General features: G+C 60.7%; 1 protein-coding gene across 3 annotated transcripts in view; it reads right to left on the bottom strand.

The window, feature by feature from the left end:
- The window catches only part of PRIMA1 (proline rich membrane anchor 1), a 46738-nt gene that overhangs the window by 12683 nt on the left and 21200 nt on the right, over positions 1–12855 (bottom strand). For all 3 annotated transcript variants that reach the window (XM_079768440.1, XM_079768439.1, XM_079768441.1), the window contains exon 4: positions 2981–3110. In XM_079768440.1, the coding sequence (XP_079624566.1) occupies positions 2981–3110 (130 nt within the window). The remainder of the gene's footprint in view (positions 1–2980; positions 3111–12855) is intronic.

Below are 12855 nucleotides of genomic sequence, written 5' to 3'. Positions count from 1 at the left end.
TGTGGTCTTTGGGTCACCGGCATCAGCTTCATCCTGTGTACCCCTCTCTTTTATTCTAGTTGTATAGCATCCGCTCAGTTAGCCCTCCGGTGGTTCTGGATGGTGTCTGCTCTGCTCTCCCGTCGTAGTCTCAAAACCGTTGTGGTAGGTAGCAATCAGGCTTCTGCCCCATGCCTCCATCTTGGTCCTTGTTTGTATAGTTAAGTCTTGATTGTTGTTGGTGTCACTGGGAGGGATTGTCCTCCAGGCCTATTGGCCGTGCGGACCCTCTGTGTCTATAAAGGAAGAGTTGCTGTGCGGAAGACACGCCTATGTGCCGGGTCTTGGTGCAGCAAGGCTTCGGCGCTCACTGCGTCTGCCTTTTGAATGTGTCCCTTATGGGAGTGGTCGAAGTCTGGTGTCATCTCACACCGACCACTAGATGCCTTCGTTTCTGGGTCTCCAATGGAGTGTAGGTCAGCTACTGCCTGTGGCCCCTTAGCAGGAATTACAGCATCCCTTATATTCGTGACCTGTTTGGGTGCCTTCCCCTTTTGGCTGCCTCCCTATCGCTCAGCTTCCCCAATCTCCCTAGGTGGTCGCTCTTGATATCCCCCTTTGTGGGCTGAGTGCAAAGTCTTGGTGTTGTTAAGCCTTGATTGCTGTTGGTACACTGGGAGGATGTGACCTCCAGCCCAATTGGCTGTGAGGATCAGCTGTGTCTATGCCGGGAGACAGCCCCATTCAACTAGACTTGCAAAATTGTAAAAGCCTCTGTGTTCAGCTTGGATGGGGCGGAGTTACAGGGCGGAGCCTACCGCCTTGGCTTCCCGTCAGCCCCGCCCTATGAGGTTCCTGTGTCTCAGTGTCCCTCTGTACTCCCAGCAAACACCTCTGAGAGAAAAGTGCCCTGGAGTTTCGCGCGCTGCCAAACAGTCTAGTCTCTCCCCCAATGAATCTGGATTCCCAGATTCTCTCCCGGAACTGGGTCTCCGTGTAGTCAGAATTGGGGCTCACCTCAGTCTGGCGCTTTTGTCTCCTTCCCTCCAGGGCGACTCAGCGGCACAGTCAACAGCCCATCCTCCGCGCACAATCCCGTGCGCGCCTCCGGTGCTCTGCTCTTCGCCGCCTCTCTGCACCTCTGTTCCACAGCTTAGCTTTCCCCAGTATGAGCCTGGCATCCCCGGGTCTTTCCCGGAACTGGGGTTCAGTGCAGTTGGAACTGGGGGTTCAGCACAGTCCGGAGCTTTTGTCTCCTTCCCGCTAGGGCAATCCAGCGGCACAGACAACAGACCCTCCTCTGCGCGCATTCCCGTGCGCGGCTCCGGCGCAGCTCCTCTGTGTCTCCGTCCCACAGCTCAGACTCCCCCAGCATGAGCCCGGCTTCCCAGGGTTTCGCCGGGAAATGGGGTTCAGTGCAGTCGGAGCTGGGGTTCAGCACAATCTGGCGCTTTTATCTCCTTCCCGCCAGAGAACGCCAGCCAGGCAGTCAGCCGCCCCTTCCTCTCCGGCTCCGTCTTCCCCGCACGCGCGCGGGCTCGTGTCTCCGCCTGTGTCTCCATACCTCAAGCTTTTACGGCTTCTCTGATTTTCCTTGTGGTTTTCTTTTTCCTTCTAATTGTGGGCATTTCAGTCAGCCAGCTTTCCTGTGGTTCTGGATGATGTCCGTTTTGACTTTTAGTTGTGTTTTTGATATTGTTGTGCCCGGCTGTAGGTTAGGTGTTTAACCTATGCCGCCATCTTGGTTTCTCGAACTTAGGGAATTTAAAAAAGAACCTTCTTGGAAATAGATTGACCACCCCTACTGCCCTTCGGTGTTTTGCGACATTTCTCTTTGTCTTTTGATTATGTCTTCCCCCAAGACCCCTGTGCTAGGCTAGGGAGGCCATTCTTTGGAGGCTTGATAAGACTTCCCAGTGTCGTAACTCCAGGGGGCGCCCTTCCCACCATGGCCCACTCCGCCACACTTAGAGCCCAGGACACAGCCCAAACCTCCCCAGACCTCAACAACAGCCACACTGTGAAGCAAACCCCAACTCAACTAGGTGCCACCCAACCTCTTTTGAAAGGCAAAATGAGATGGTGGTTACAGAAATGACAGGGAGTGCTCCTGAAAGATAGTTTGCTGTTTGGATCATTCATGACCCCACTGGAACACTCCTATTCATCCTTCAAAACCCAACGTAGGTGTCCCATTCCCTGCAAACTTTCTCTGCGGCATCTCAACCTCGCTCTTCTCCCAAGAGAAGCGTTTCTCCCTCCCTGTCATCCCGCCTCTCTCTGAGACTACTGAAACATGGACGCTGGTGCAGCCCTTCGTAAGCACTTGCGGTATACCAGGCACAACAGGTACCCACATTGCGCGTACTATTGAAGCAGGCATCTCACCACTCCTCGGAACAGTATGAGGTGGTTATTCTTTCCCCCTCTTTTACAGGTAAGGACACAGGACCAGAGAGGTAAAGTGATTTCCTCCTGGGAACACAGCTTGAACTACAGCCTGAATTTAAAACTGACTCCAAAACCCAGTCCCCGCTCCAAACCAGCATGGTGCCTCCCACCAGTGGCTGCACGGCCGACCCCCCGCGAGGATTGTTTCCAGACTCCGGGGCTTTGAGGGAGCCCCGATGGCAGGCCCTGCGATTTTCAGGGAGTGTCGCTTCCTATTGCCCGGGGCCTGACTTATGGCTGGTGCTCATCACGTGCCTCCGAGCTGAACTCCCTAAAAATGGTGGGGGTATGAGGTCTGCCATCAGCTTTCAAATATTTCAGCAAACAAAAAGCTAAAAGGAAAAGGAAAGCCATGTAGCAAATATCAGCCAAATCTACATAACGGTTGAATCAGAGTGAAGGTAGATGCACGTTCATGGCACATTCTCTCTGCTTCTTATATGCTTGACAATTTTATAATGAAAAAAACAACCCACAATTGGGGGGGGGGGGTTGGAGGAGCCCCGAGCCCCGCTGGGGCGCCCTCAGGCCCCGAGCCGTAGACACTCACCGTTTGATGGCTTTGTAACAAATGATGACCAGCACAGTGAGGAAGAGCAGGGAGGCACAGCAGACGGCGATGACGATCACCAGCCCGGACCACCAGCTCTCCTCCGCGGGGCACGAGGTGGAGCTGGGAGCTGAAAGAGACGGGGGCAGCCTGAGTCTCCCGGGCTGAGCGGGGCCTGGCCGCATCGGAGGTGCGCCATGATGGCGACGCCCAGGGCGGCCTCGCTGCCATCCATCGCCCAGACGAGGCTCTCTGACCTGTCCTGCCCCCCCACCCCCACTCCAGCAGCAGGTGACATCATCGCTGGCCCCCAGCCAGGCAGCATTATCCCAGCAGGGGTTAAGCACCACGCCCCGGGCCATCCATCCTCCCTGGGCATGAGCTAACTGACAGCAGGGTCAGGTTTAATTTCCCATGAAAAATAACAGAACATCTCATTCTCTCAGTTGAGGCATTAAATCCGCTTCCTCTGAGGGTGGGGGTGGGAAGCAGGGCTCCTGGGGGGACACTGGGAGGAAGGAGAGAAAGGGAGGTTCAGCAACATCATTTCTTTTCTTTAGATATATTTTTACTGATTTCAGAGAGGAAGGAAGAGGGAGAGAGAGATAGAAACCTCAATGATGAGAGAGAATCATTGATCAGCTGCCTCCTGCACGCCCCCGACTGGGGATCGAGCCTGCAACCTGGGCATGTGCCCTGACCTGCAACCTGGGCATGTGCCCTGACCGGGAATTGAACCATGACCTCCTGATTCATAGGTCGACGCTCAACCACTGAGCCACACTAGCTGGGCCATCAACATCAGCCCTGAAGCTAATTTCTTGAGAGGGGCAAGCTCTCTCCCTGCTAGGATTTGGTCCACGTGGTCTCAGCGTGCACGGGGCGCCCGAGTCTGTCACTGACCAAGCATCTGACACCGGGGGCTTCGGGGCCCCCTGGTCACTACTCAACCCACGAGGTCCTCGAGGTGAACCTGTCCCCCCCCGGCCACTCGCACACTCGGGCCCCAGCACACATGGCGCTGACGAGGCGCTGGAGCGTGGGGAGCACCGCTGCTCTGCGGTCCTGCCTCGGCCACGGCCCGGAGACCCTGCGGCCCAGGAGCTTTGCTAAGGCCCTGGTGCAGAGGCTGCTTCCTAGGCCTGTGGACAAAGGAGGTCTCTGGGGCTCGGAGGGGGGACCCTGGGCCTCACGTCTCTCAGCCCTGCTCCCTGTACCGCCTCCAGGTACCACAGGACAAGGGTTCTCGGAGGTTCCTCCAGCGGCCGAGCGCCCCCGTGACTGCCTCGGGGTCCCCAGCCCCAGTCCACGAGGAGGCGGCGGCGTTGGGGGCAGGGCCCACAGCCTCCTCCCTCTCGCCCCACCCCCACACAGCGCCCATTGTCTCCGGGACAAGGGCCCACTGAGGCCCTGCTGTCCATTCATGGCACAGGGCATCCTGGAGGAGGCCTGTGCCAGGGCCTCTCCCTCCCCCGTGGCCGGCTCCGTGGGGGCGCCCCGAGGCGCCAGAGTGTGGGCTGGGCTTTAAAGCCACAGGCACAGAGCAGACAAGGCACCTGATGGACCCAGGCCCTTTCCCGGGAGAACCAAGTCCCCTTTGGAACTGACCAGGTGAAGACCCAGCAGCCCCATCTCAGCGTGGGGGCGGGGCTCCACCCCTTCTCTGCCCCTGGGAGTCTGGGTGCAGCACAGAGACCCCCTCCTTCATCCGTCTTCCTGATGCCTCCCCAGGCCAGAGTGCCCACAGGAGGAATCCCTGGCTGCCCAACAGCGGTGGGCTGAAGGCACGGATTCCCTGCCCGCACTGAACAGAAAGAGGGGGCAGTGCTCTGGGGGTGTGGGGTGTGGGGTGAGGTGCCTGCCTTTTCCTAAAGCAAAGGGCACCTCCTCTCCACTCTGCAGGAGGGAAGCAGGTTGAACACTGCCGTCTAAGTGGGGGTCCCTGGCCTTCAGCCAGTGCTCGGGTGGGGGGGAGCAGTGTACCGGGGAGGCAGGGTGTGCTTGGCCACCTGAGCCCCTGAGCCCCTCCCGGCCTGTCAGCGGGGCTGCAGGGGCTGAGCCTCCGTCCACGGCAGACGGAAATTGTTGCCTGTGAAAGTGCAAGGGCCTTGGCCTGTCTCCGGCAAGGGGCTCTGCCAGAGGCAGACCTAGGGGTGCCCCCACGACTGTCTTGGGGATCCAGAGCGCCGGCCTGCAAGGCCAGCCAGCGGGCACCCTGTTGGCTTCACAGGGAGTCACCCAGGGCCCCTGGCCCCACTCCCCCTGAAGTACCACTGGCCCCGAACATCCCCCTGCCCTCGGCCTCTCCTCACCACGACCCCGGGCGGGCGTGAGCATCCCTCACAGCCACCTGTTCAGGAAGCACCCGTCAGGGAGCTACCCTCCCCGGCCCCCTCCTCTCAGGCTCAGGCCCCGCCGGTGGGCAGGCCCCGCTCCAGCCAGGCCCCCGAGGCCGGTCCTGTGGCTGCGCTCTCTGCCCCCTCCCCACCTGCCCTTTCCTCCGCCCACCCCCTCTCCCAACTCCAGGCCTGTGCAGGTTCCCCCAGTTATCACGGTCACCGCCCCTCCTCCCTGGGGTACCCCCCAGCTTAGCACAGGGTTAGCCACACCGGCTCTGAATCAGGACCTACAGTTCAATCCCAGATTCTGACCCCGGGAAACCATCTCATCGTTCAGAGTTCATCTCAGTTCCCCCCACGGTGGTGGGGAAGCATCAGAGCCTCCTGCACGGGCAGGTGCGGGATGGACAGGCGGCCAGAGAGCTCCCGCAGCAGACAGCCTCAGCCCTCGCTGAGCACCCGTCACCCTGAGCACCCATCACAGTGAGCACCCGTCACCCTGAGCACCCGTCACCCTGAGCACCCATCACCCTGAGCATTGGTCACCCTGAGCACCCATCACCCTGAGCACCCATCACCCTGAGCACCGGTCACCGGTCACCCTGAGCACCCATCACCCTGAGCACCCATCACCCTGAGCATTGGTCACCCTGAGCATTGGTCACCCTGAGCACCGGTCACCCTGAGCACCCGTCACCCTGAGCACTGATCACCCTGTACACCTGTCACCCTGAGCACCCGTCACCCTGAGCACCCGTCACCCTGAGCACCGGTCACCCTGAGCACCCGTCACCCTGAGCACCCGTCACCCTGAGCACCGGTCACCCTGAGCACCCGTCACCCTGAGCACCCGTCACCCTGAGCACCGGTCACCCTGAGCACCCATCACCCTGAGCACCGGTCACCCTGAGCACCCAGTCACCCTGAGCACCTGTCACCCTGAGCACCCGTCACCCTGAGCACCGGTCACCCTGAGCACCCGTCACCCTGAGCACCGGTCACCCTGAGCACCCATCACCCTGAGCACCCATCACCCTGAGCACCTGTCACCCTGAGCACCGGTCACCCTGAGCACCCGTCACCCTGAGCACTGATCACCCTGTACACCTGTCACCCTGAGCACCCGTCACCCTGAGCACCCGTCACCCTGAGCACCGGTCACCCTGAGCACCGGTCACCCTGGGCACCGTCACCCTGAGCACCCATCACCCTGAGCACCCATCACCCTGAGCATTGGTCACCCTTAGCATTGGTCACCCTGAGCACCGGTCACCCTGAGCACCCGTCACCCTGAGCACTGATCACCCTGTACACCTGTCACCCTGAGCACCCGTCACCCTGAGCACCAATCACCCTTAGCACCCGTCACCCTGAGCACCGGTCACCCTGAGCACCCGTCACCCTGAGCACCCGTCATCCTGAGCACCCGTCACCCTGAGCATTGGTCACCCTGAGCACCGGTCACCCTGAGCACCCGTCATCCTGAGCACCCATCACCCTGAGCATTGGTCACCCTGAGCACCGGTCACCCTGAGCACCGGTCACCCTCTGCACCCATCACCCTGAGCACCGGTCACCCTGAGCACCGGTCACCCTGAGCACCCATCACCCTGAGCACCAATCACCCTGAGCACCGGTCACCCTGAGCACCGGTCACCGTGAGCACCGGTCACCCTGAGCACCCATCACCCTGAGCACCAATCACCCTGAGCACCGGTCACCCTGAGCACCAATCACCCTGAGCACCCGTCACCCTGAGCACCGGTCACCCTGAGCACCCGTCACCCTGAGCACCCGTCACCCTGAGCACCGGTCACCCTGAGCACCGGTCACCCTGAGCACCCATCACCCTGAGCACCGGTCACCCTGAGCACCCGTCACCCTGAGCACCCGTCACCCTGAGCACCGGTCACCCTGAGCACCCATCACCCTGAGCACCCATCACCCTGAGCACCTGTCACCCTGAGCACCGGTCACCCTGAGCACCCGTCACCCTGAGCACTGATCACCCTGTACACCTGTCACCCTGAGCACCCGTCACCCTGAGCACCCGTTACCCTGAGCACCGGTCACCCTGAGCACCGGTCACCCTGGGCACCGTCACCCTGAGCACCCATCACCCTGAGCACCCATCACCCTGAGCATTGGTCACCCTTAGCATTGGTCACCCTGAGCACCGGTCACCCTGAGCACCCGTCACCCTGAGCACTGATCACCCTGTACACCTGTCACCCTGAGCACCCGTCACCCTGAGCACCAATCACCCTTAGCACCCGTCACCCTGAGCACCGGTCACCCTGAGCACCCGTCACCCTGAGCACCCATCACCCTGAGCATTGGTCACCCTGAGCACCGGTCACCCTGAGCACCGGTCACCCTCTGCACCCATCACCCTGAGCACCCAGTCACCCTGAGCACCCATCACCCTGAGCACCCATCACCCTGAGCATCCATCACCCTGAGCACCCATCACCCTGAGCATCCATCACCCTGAGCACCCAGTCACCCTGAGCACCCATCACCCTGAGCATCCATCACCCTGAGCACCCAGTCACCCTGAGCACCCATCACCCTGAGCATCCATCACCCTGAGCACCCAGTCACCCTGAGCACCCATCACCCTGAGCACCCATCACCCTGAGCATCCATCACCCTGAGCACCCATCACCCTGAGCATCCATCACCCTGAGCACCCAGTCACCCTGAGCACCCATCACCCTGAGCATCCATCACCCTGAGCACCCAGTCACCCTGAGCACCCATCACCCTGAGCATCCATCACCCTGAGCACCCAGTCACCCTGAGCACCCATCACCCTGAGCACCCATCACCCTGAGCATCCATCACCCTGAGCACCCATCACCCTGAGCATCCATCACCCTGAGCACCCAGTCACCCTGAGCACCCATCACCCTGAGCATCCATCACCCTGAGCACCCAGTCACCCTGAGCACCCATCACCCTGAGCACCCATCACCCTGAGCACCCGCCACCTGAGCTCCGGTCACCCTGAGCACCCGTCACCCTGAGCACCCATCACCCTGACGCCCATCACCCTGAGCGCCCAGCAAGCCTGGGGGAGAAGGAGGTGATACTAGGGCTCAGCAGCCCATGGAAAGGTCCGCTGGGTTGGCCTGGGCCAGCGGGGAAGGAAGGGGGCACAGGCAGCTGGCGCCCGAGCTTCTCTGCTCCCCCGGCTGGTGCCCGGGGCCTCCCTGCTGAAGCGGCTCCGCTCCTCGCCTCTGTGACTCCAGCCGGGGGCCCGAGCTCCGGGACACTCACTGCTCTGGTTTACTTATTTCTCCCGGCGTCCTGGGCACGGAGCCCAGCGCGGTGGCCGTGTGGCTGCTCGTCACCAAGGGCTGTGTCCTCAGGCCCGGCTCCTAAGCGGGCATTAAGCAGCCCCTGCATTATTAATAACCGTCTCCTCATTCCTGTGCCCAACGAGGAAGGGAATTTATGAATCGGGTTGAAGTCTCTAGGGCAGGGCAGCCACGGCTGTGCCCGATGCCAGGGAGAGAGGTGGGTGGAGGCCGGGGCAGAGGCGAGACGGGCAGGCCTGCCTGGTGGAACGAATCCCGCGGCTGGTGGCGACTGCAGAACACGCTCCCCTTGTTCACGGCCCAGCAGCCCGCTGTGCGGCTCCTCAGGGCCAGGACGCGTTCCTCCAGCACTGCTCTCCTGGGGGCTGCAGGCGCCCCGCTCGGGGCCTCGCCCGGGGACCCTGCCCTGTCTGCCGCCTGTTCCCACCCAGGACTCGCCGCTGCCCAGAGGCCCGAGCTCACCAGCCTTGGAACAGCACGGACAGCGCTGTCAACAAGCGACGGGGTGCCACTCCGGGAAAGCTGTGCGTGACCTCAGAGCCCCCTCATCGCCCCGACTCCTCGTCATTCTAGTGCTAATCACCCGCTCACTCAGCACATGCCTGTAAGAGCCCGTGTGCTGGGCCAGGTTCCCGGGACATGACAGTTGACAAAACAGACAGGGACCCGCCCTGGTGACGCTCGCAGCCTGTGGGGACGGACACGGATTCGGTAGCCCCCAGAAAGTGCACGCTGCGATTCCTGCCTCGCGGGACACTAACCTGTGCGCGTGCTCAGGTACAGAACGGGCACGGTAACAACATGTCTTAACGCCCCGCACGCGGCAGCCAACGTGAGTTGACTGAGAACAGGGAGCTCGTCTTTGCCTGCGAGAGGCTCAGGACCTTGGGACAGGAAAATGCTCCTGGTGTCCTGTGCCCGGCACAGCAGGGCACCTGGCTGACGCGGGGTCACCCTCTCCCCTTCCAGAGGGCGCTTCACAGCGGAGTGCCCCTCGGGTGGAATCGACTCTGTCTAAACAGCGGTCACCATTCTGAGGAGGGGTTAGGATCTCCCAGACCAGTGCCCACGGGCCAAATCCGGTCCTCTTGTTGTAAATAAAGTTTTATTGGAACAAAGACATACCGTGTGCTTGCCTGCCTATTGTCATGGATGCTTTCTGACTGCAGAGCGGAGTTGAGTAGCTGCGATGGAGACTGCATGGCCTGCAAAACCTAAGCAATTTACTTTCACAGGAAAAGTATGTCTACCTCTACCTGACGAGGTGGTCTTTACCTGAGGCTCTTAGATACGATTAAGCAAGTAGTCTGAAATCATATCCCAGGTTTTTACTTCGCAAGGGAATGCTCCACTCTTCCCATTTTACTTTCAGAACGGCCCGGTACTCCCAGGGTCACGCCGATGCCCTGCGGGCAGGTCTCTAGGCAGGCGGCACGGGCGCTTCCTCCGGGAGTTTTGACAGTGACAACGTGGTGAGATGGCAAAAGCACAGAGGGCAGGCAGACCCACGTGCGGGCCCTAACGTAGCCACCCCTCCCCCACCCCCCACTCCGCTAAGTGACCCAGACAACGCCCTGAAATGACAGCTCCTCATCAGTCGGCGGGCTGACGACATTCTCTGGAAGGCTGGTGGGGAGCACTACCCCGGGAATGTGTCCGCTGTCCTCCTGGGGCCCGGCTGCAGGGGCTGCCCAAAAAGGATGGCTTAGTCCTGGCCAGTGTGGCTCCGTCGGCTGAGCTTCGTCCCATGTACCCAGAGGTCGCCCAGGTGGTGAGCTTGAACCCCGGTGGGGGGTGTGTGTGGGAGGCAGCCTATCGATGTTTCTCCCTTTCTCTTCCTCTCCCTCTCTCTCAAAACTCAAAGCATTAAAAAAAAAAAGGTGGGGTTGCCACAATAACTGTCTTCCAAAGGCAGGTCTGGGCCCTCGAGTAGAGCAATGGGATTTGGGCAGATTTAGGGCGGATGCCCAGGAACTTCCCACCCTGTCTCACAGTCCTGGAACGCAGCAGGCTGATGCCCAGGGCAGGGACAGCCGCCACTTTGGTGCCAGGTTCTGAGACTCTGGCTCCTGATCTGATGACAGGCTCCCCCTCGGTGTCGGCAGCTCGGTGCCATTCCTTCTCTGCGGTTCCAAGCACCCAAGGGAGCCACTGGCCCCTCCTCCCTCCCACCGTCCCCTCTGGGTGCTTCTGGGTTTTTTTTGCTTGTTGGTGTTCAGACATCAGCTGCTGCAGGGGTGGTGGTGGTGGTGCAGGTGACAGGGTGGAAGCTGCCCCCCACCTGCGCTGGGGTGCGGGGGACGTACAGCTATCCCCGACTTTCCTGGGGGCCCTTCTTTGGAAGGCTGTCCCGGGGCTGCTGGGGCGCCGAAGCCCAAAGCAGAGAGAATTTACACCCCCACAACCCGGCGTCCTTAACCAGTGACCGCCAGGTGCCAGGTGAGCCTGTCGAGCCGCCTGCTGCTGGCGGGTGATGACGGGATGAAGCACCCTAACCTCCAGCATCCCCTCGAGAGCAGGCTCCGGCTCCGGCTCAGGCCTTTGGGAGACGGGGCCTGAGGTTAGCTCCCACCGGCCCCCTCCCTGTGCCCCTGAAAACATGTCCTTTAAATCCTCTCCGTCTCTGAGGACAGGCTCCAGCCAGCAGCCTCAGACACGAGGTCACGAGGCGCTGGAGAATCCTGGCCGGCCTTCCGAGGAGATGAAATCTCATCCCCGCTGCACCCCCGGCTTCCTGTGCTCAGAGGCTCCTTCCCGGACCGCCCTTCCTGCTTCCCTGGGCGGAGCCCGCGTCCTGGGGAAAAGGCCCCGGGGGCTGGAGCTGAGCGTGACCACAGAGGGATGGAGACACAGCTGAGCAAACCACGGCCCCTCAGTCCGTTCCAAGCAAAAAAGAAAGGAGCCTGCAATGTCGGTGGCTTTGGAGCAAAGCCATGGTCCGGAGGAGAAAAAAGCAACCGGCCCCATGCGGATGGCCCACGCCGGCACTCGGCTATGGTGGCCGCCAGCCACACGGGGCCACGTACATGTAGAATAGTTAAAACCAAGGTAAGTGAGAAATCCGTTCCTCTGCTGCACTAGCCCTATGTCAAGGGCTCGGTAGCCACATGCAGCCAGCGGCTGCCACGCTGGACGGCACGGATATAGACCATCGGCGTCACACAGCGAGGCTACTGACGGCGCTGGCCCAGGCGAAGGGGAGGGGACACGCTCCGCTTTCCTTCCCCGACAGGGAGACTCTTAGCCCCCAGGCGGCAAAGTAAGAGCCACTTACATGCCCACCGTGCTGCTTTCAAAGCACCTCCCCCCTTAGATTTTAAATGTCGTTCTCATATCCCCTCTCCCCGGGACGGACCAGGCAGGAATTACTGTGCCGTTTTATAGGTGAGGACTCTGAGGTCCCTAAGGCCAAAGAGGCGAAGGCACAGAGCTGCTCGGAGAGTGACGGGATCGGAGCTGAGCTGCGAGGCTTCAGCCGCCCCTGCTGGGGCATCCAGGACAGAAAGGGAGGGGGAGGGAGGGGGGAGGGAGGGGTGCAGTGGGGGACCCAACCACTCAGGTCTCTGCTGAGCTGGGGTATTTCCAATGCCCACCCTTGGCATACACACTCACTTTTTAAAAAATTATGTTCAGTGAGGAAGGGAGAGGGAGAGAGAGATAGAAACATCAATGATGAGAGAGAATCATTGATCAGCTGCCTCCGGCACACCCCACACTGGGGATTGAGCCCGCAACCCTGGCATGTGTCCTGACCAGAAATTGAACCAATTGTGACCTCCAGGTTCATAGGTCGATGCTCAACCACTGAGCCACGCCGGCCAGGCAACACACTCACTCTTTTAATAGCCACACGGCTTCCTGAGCGGACACTTGTGACCTAAAAAGTGGTCACTTCGCCTTCGAGATAGTAACAGTGCAGAAGGCTGCTCTGTGGCTCCATCCTCTGTGACGGGCGGCTGTACCACAGGCATGAAACAGCGCCGGCCCGTGCCCCACGAGAACCCCGCTTCCACCACCCATGGACAACTTCTGTCCGGGGGATGGGCATGCGAGACTGGGCAGAAGGCGAGGGCTGGGCAGCCAGCCGGCCTGGGAACGTCCTTTTCTTTCTGGACAAGCAGCTCAGTCTCAAGATCAAGGCCACACAACCTGGCTTCTGGCACTTGCACTGGAGAGTCTTCGACCTTCTGTAAGCACTTCATGAGTCTGGGCC

The sequence above is a fragment of the Cnephaeus nilssonii genome, assembly GCF_951640355.1.
Source record: "Cnephaeus nilssonii genome assembly, chromosome: 4".
Classification (NCBI taxonomy): domain Eukaryota; kingdom Metazoa; phylum Chordata; class Mammalia; order Chiroptera; family Vespertilionidae; genus Cnephaeus; species Cnephaeus nilssonii.
The sequence above is the reverse complement of the archived record's forward strand: the minus strand, read 5'-3'. Positions and strand labels throughout refer to the sequence as shown.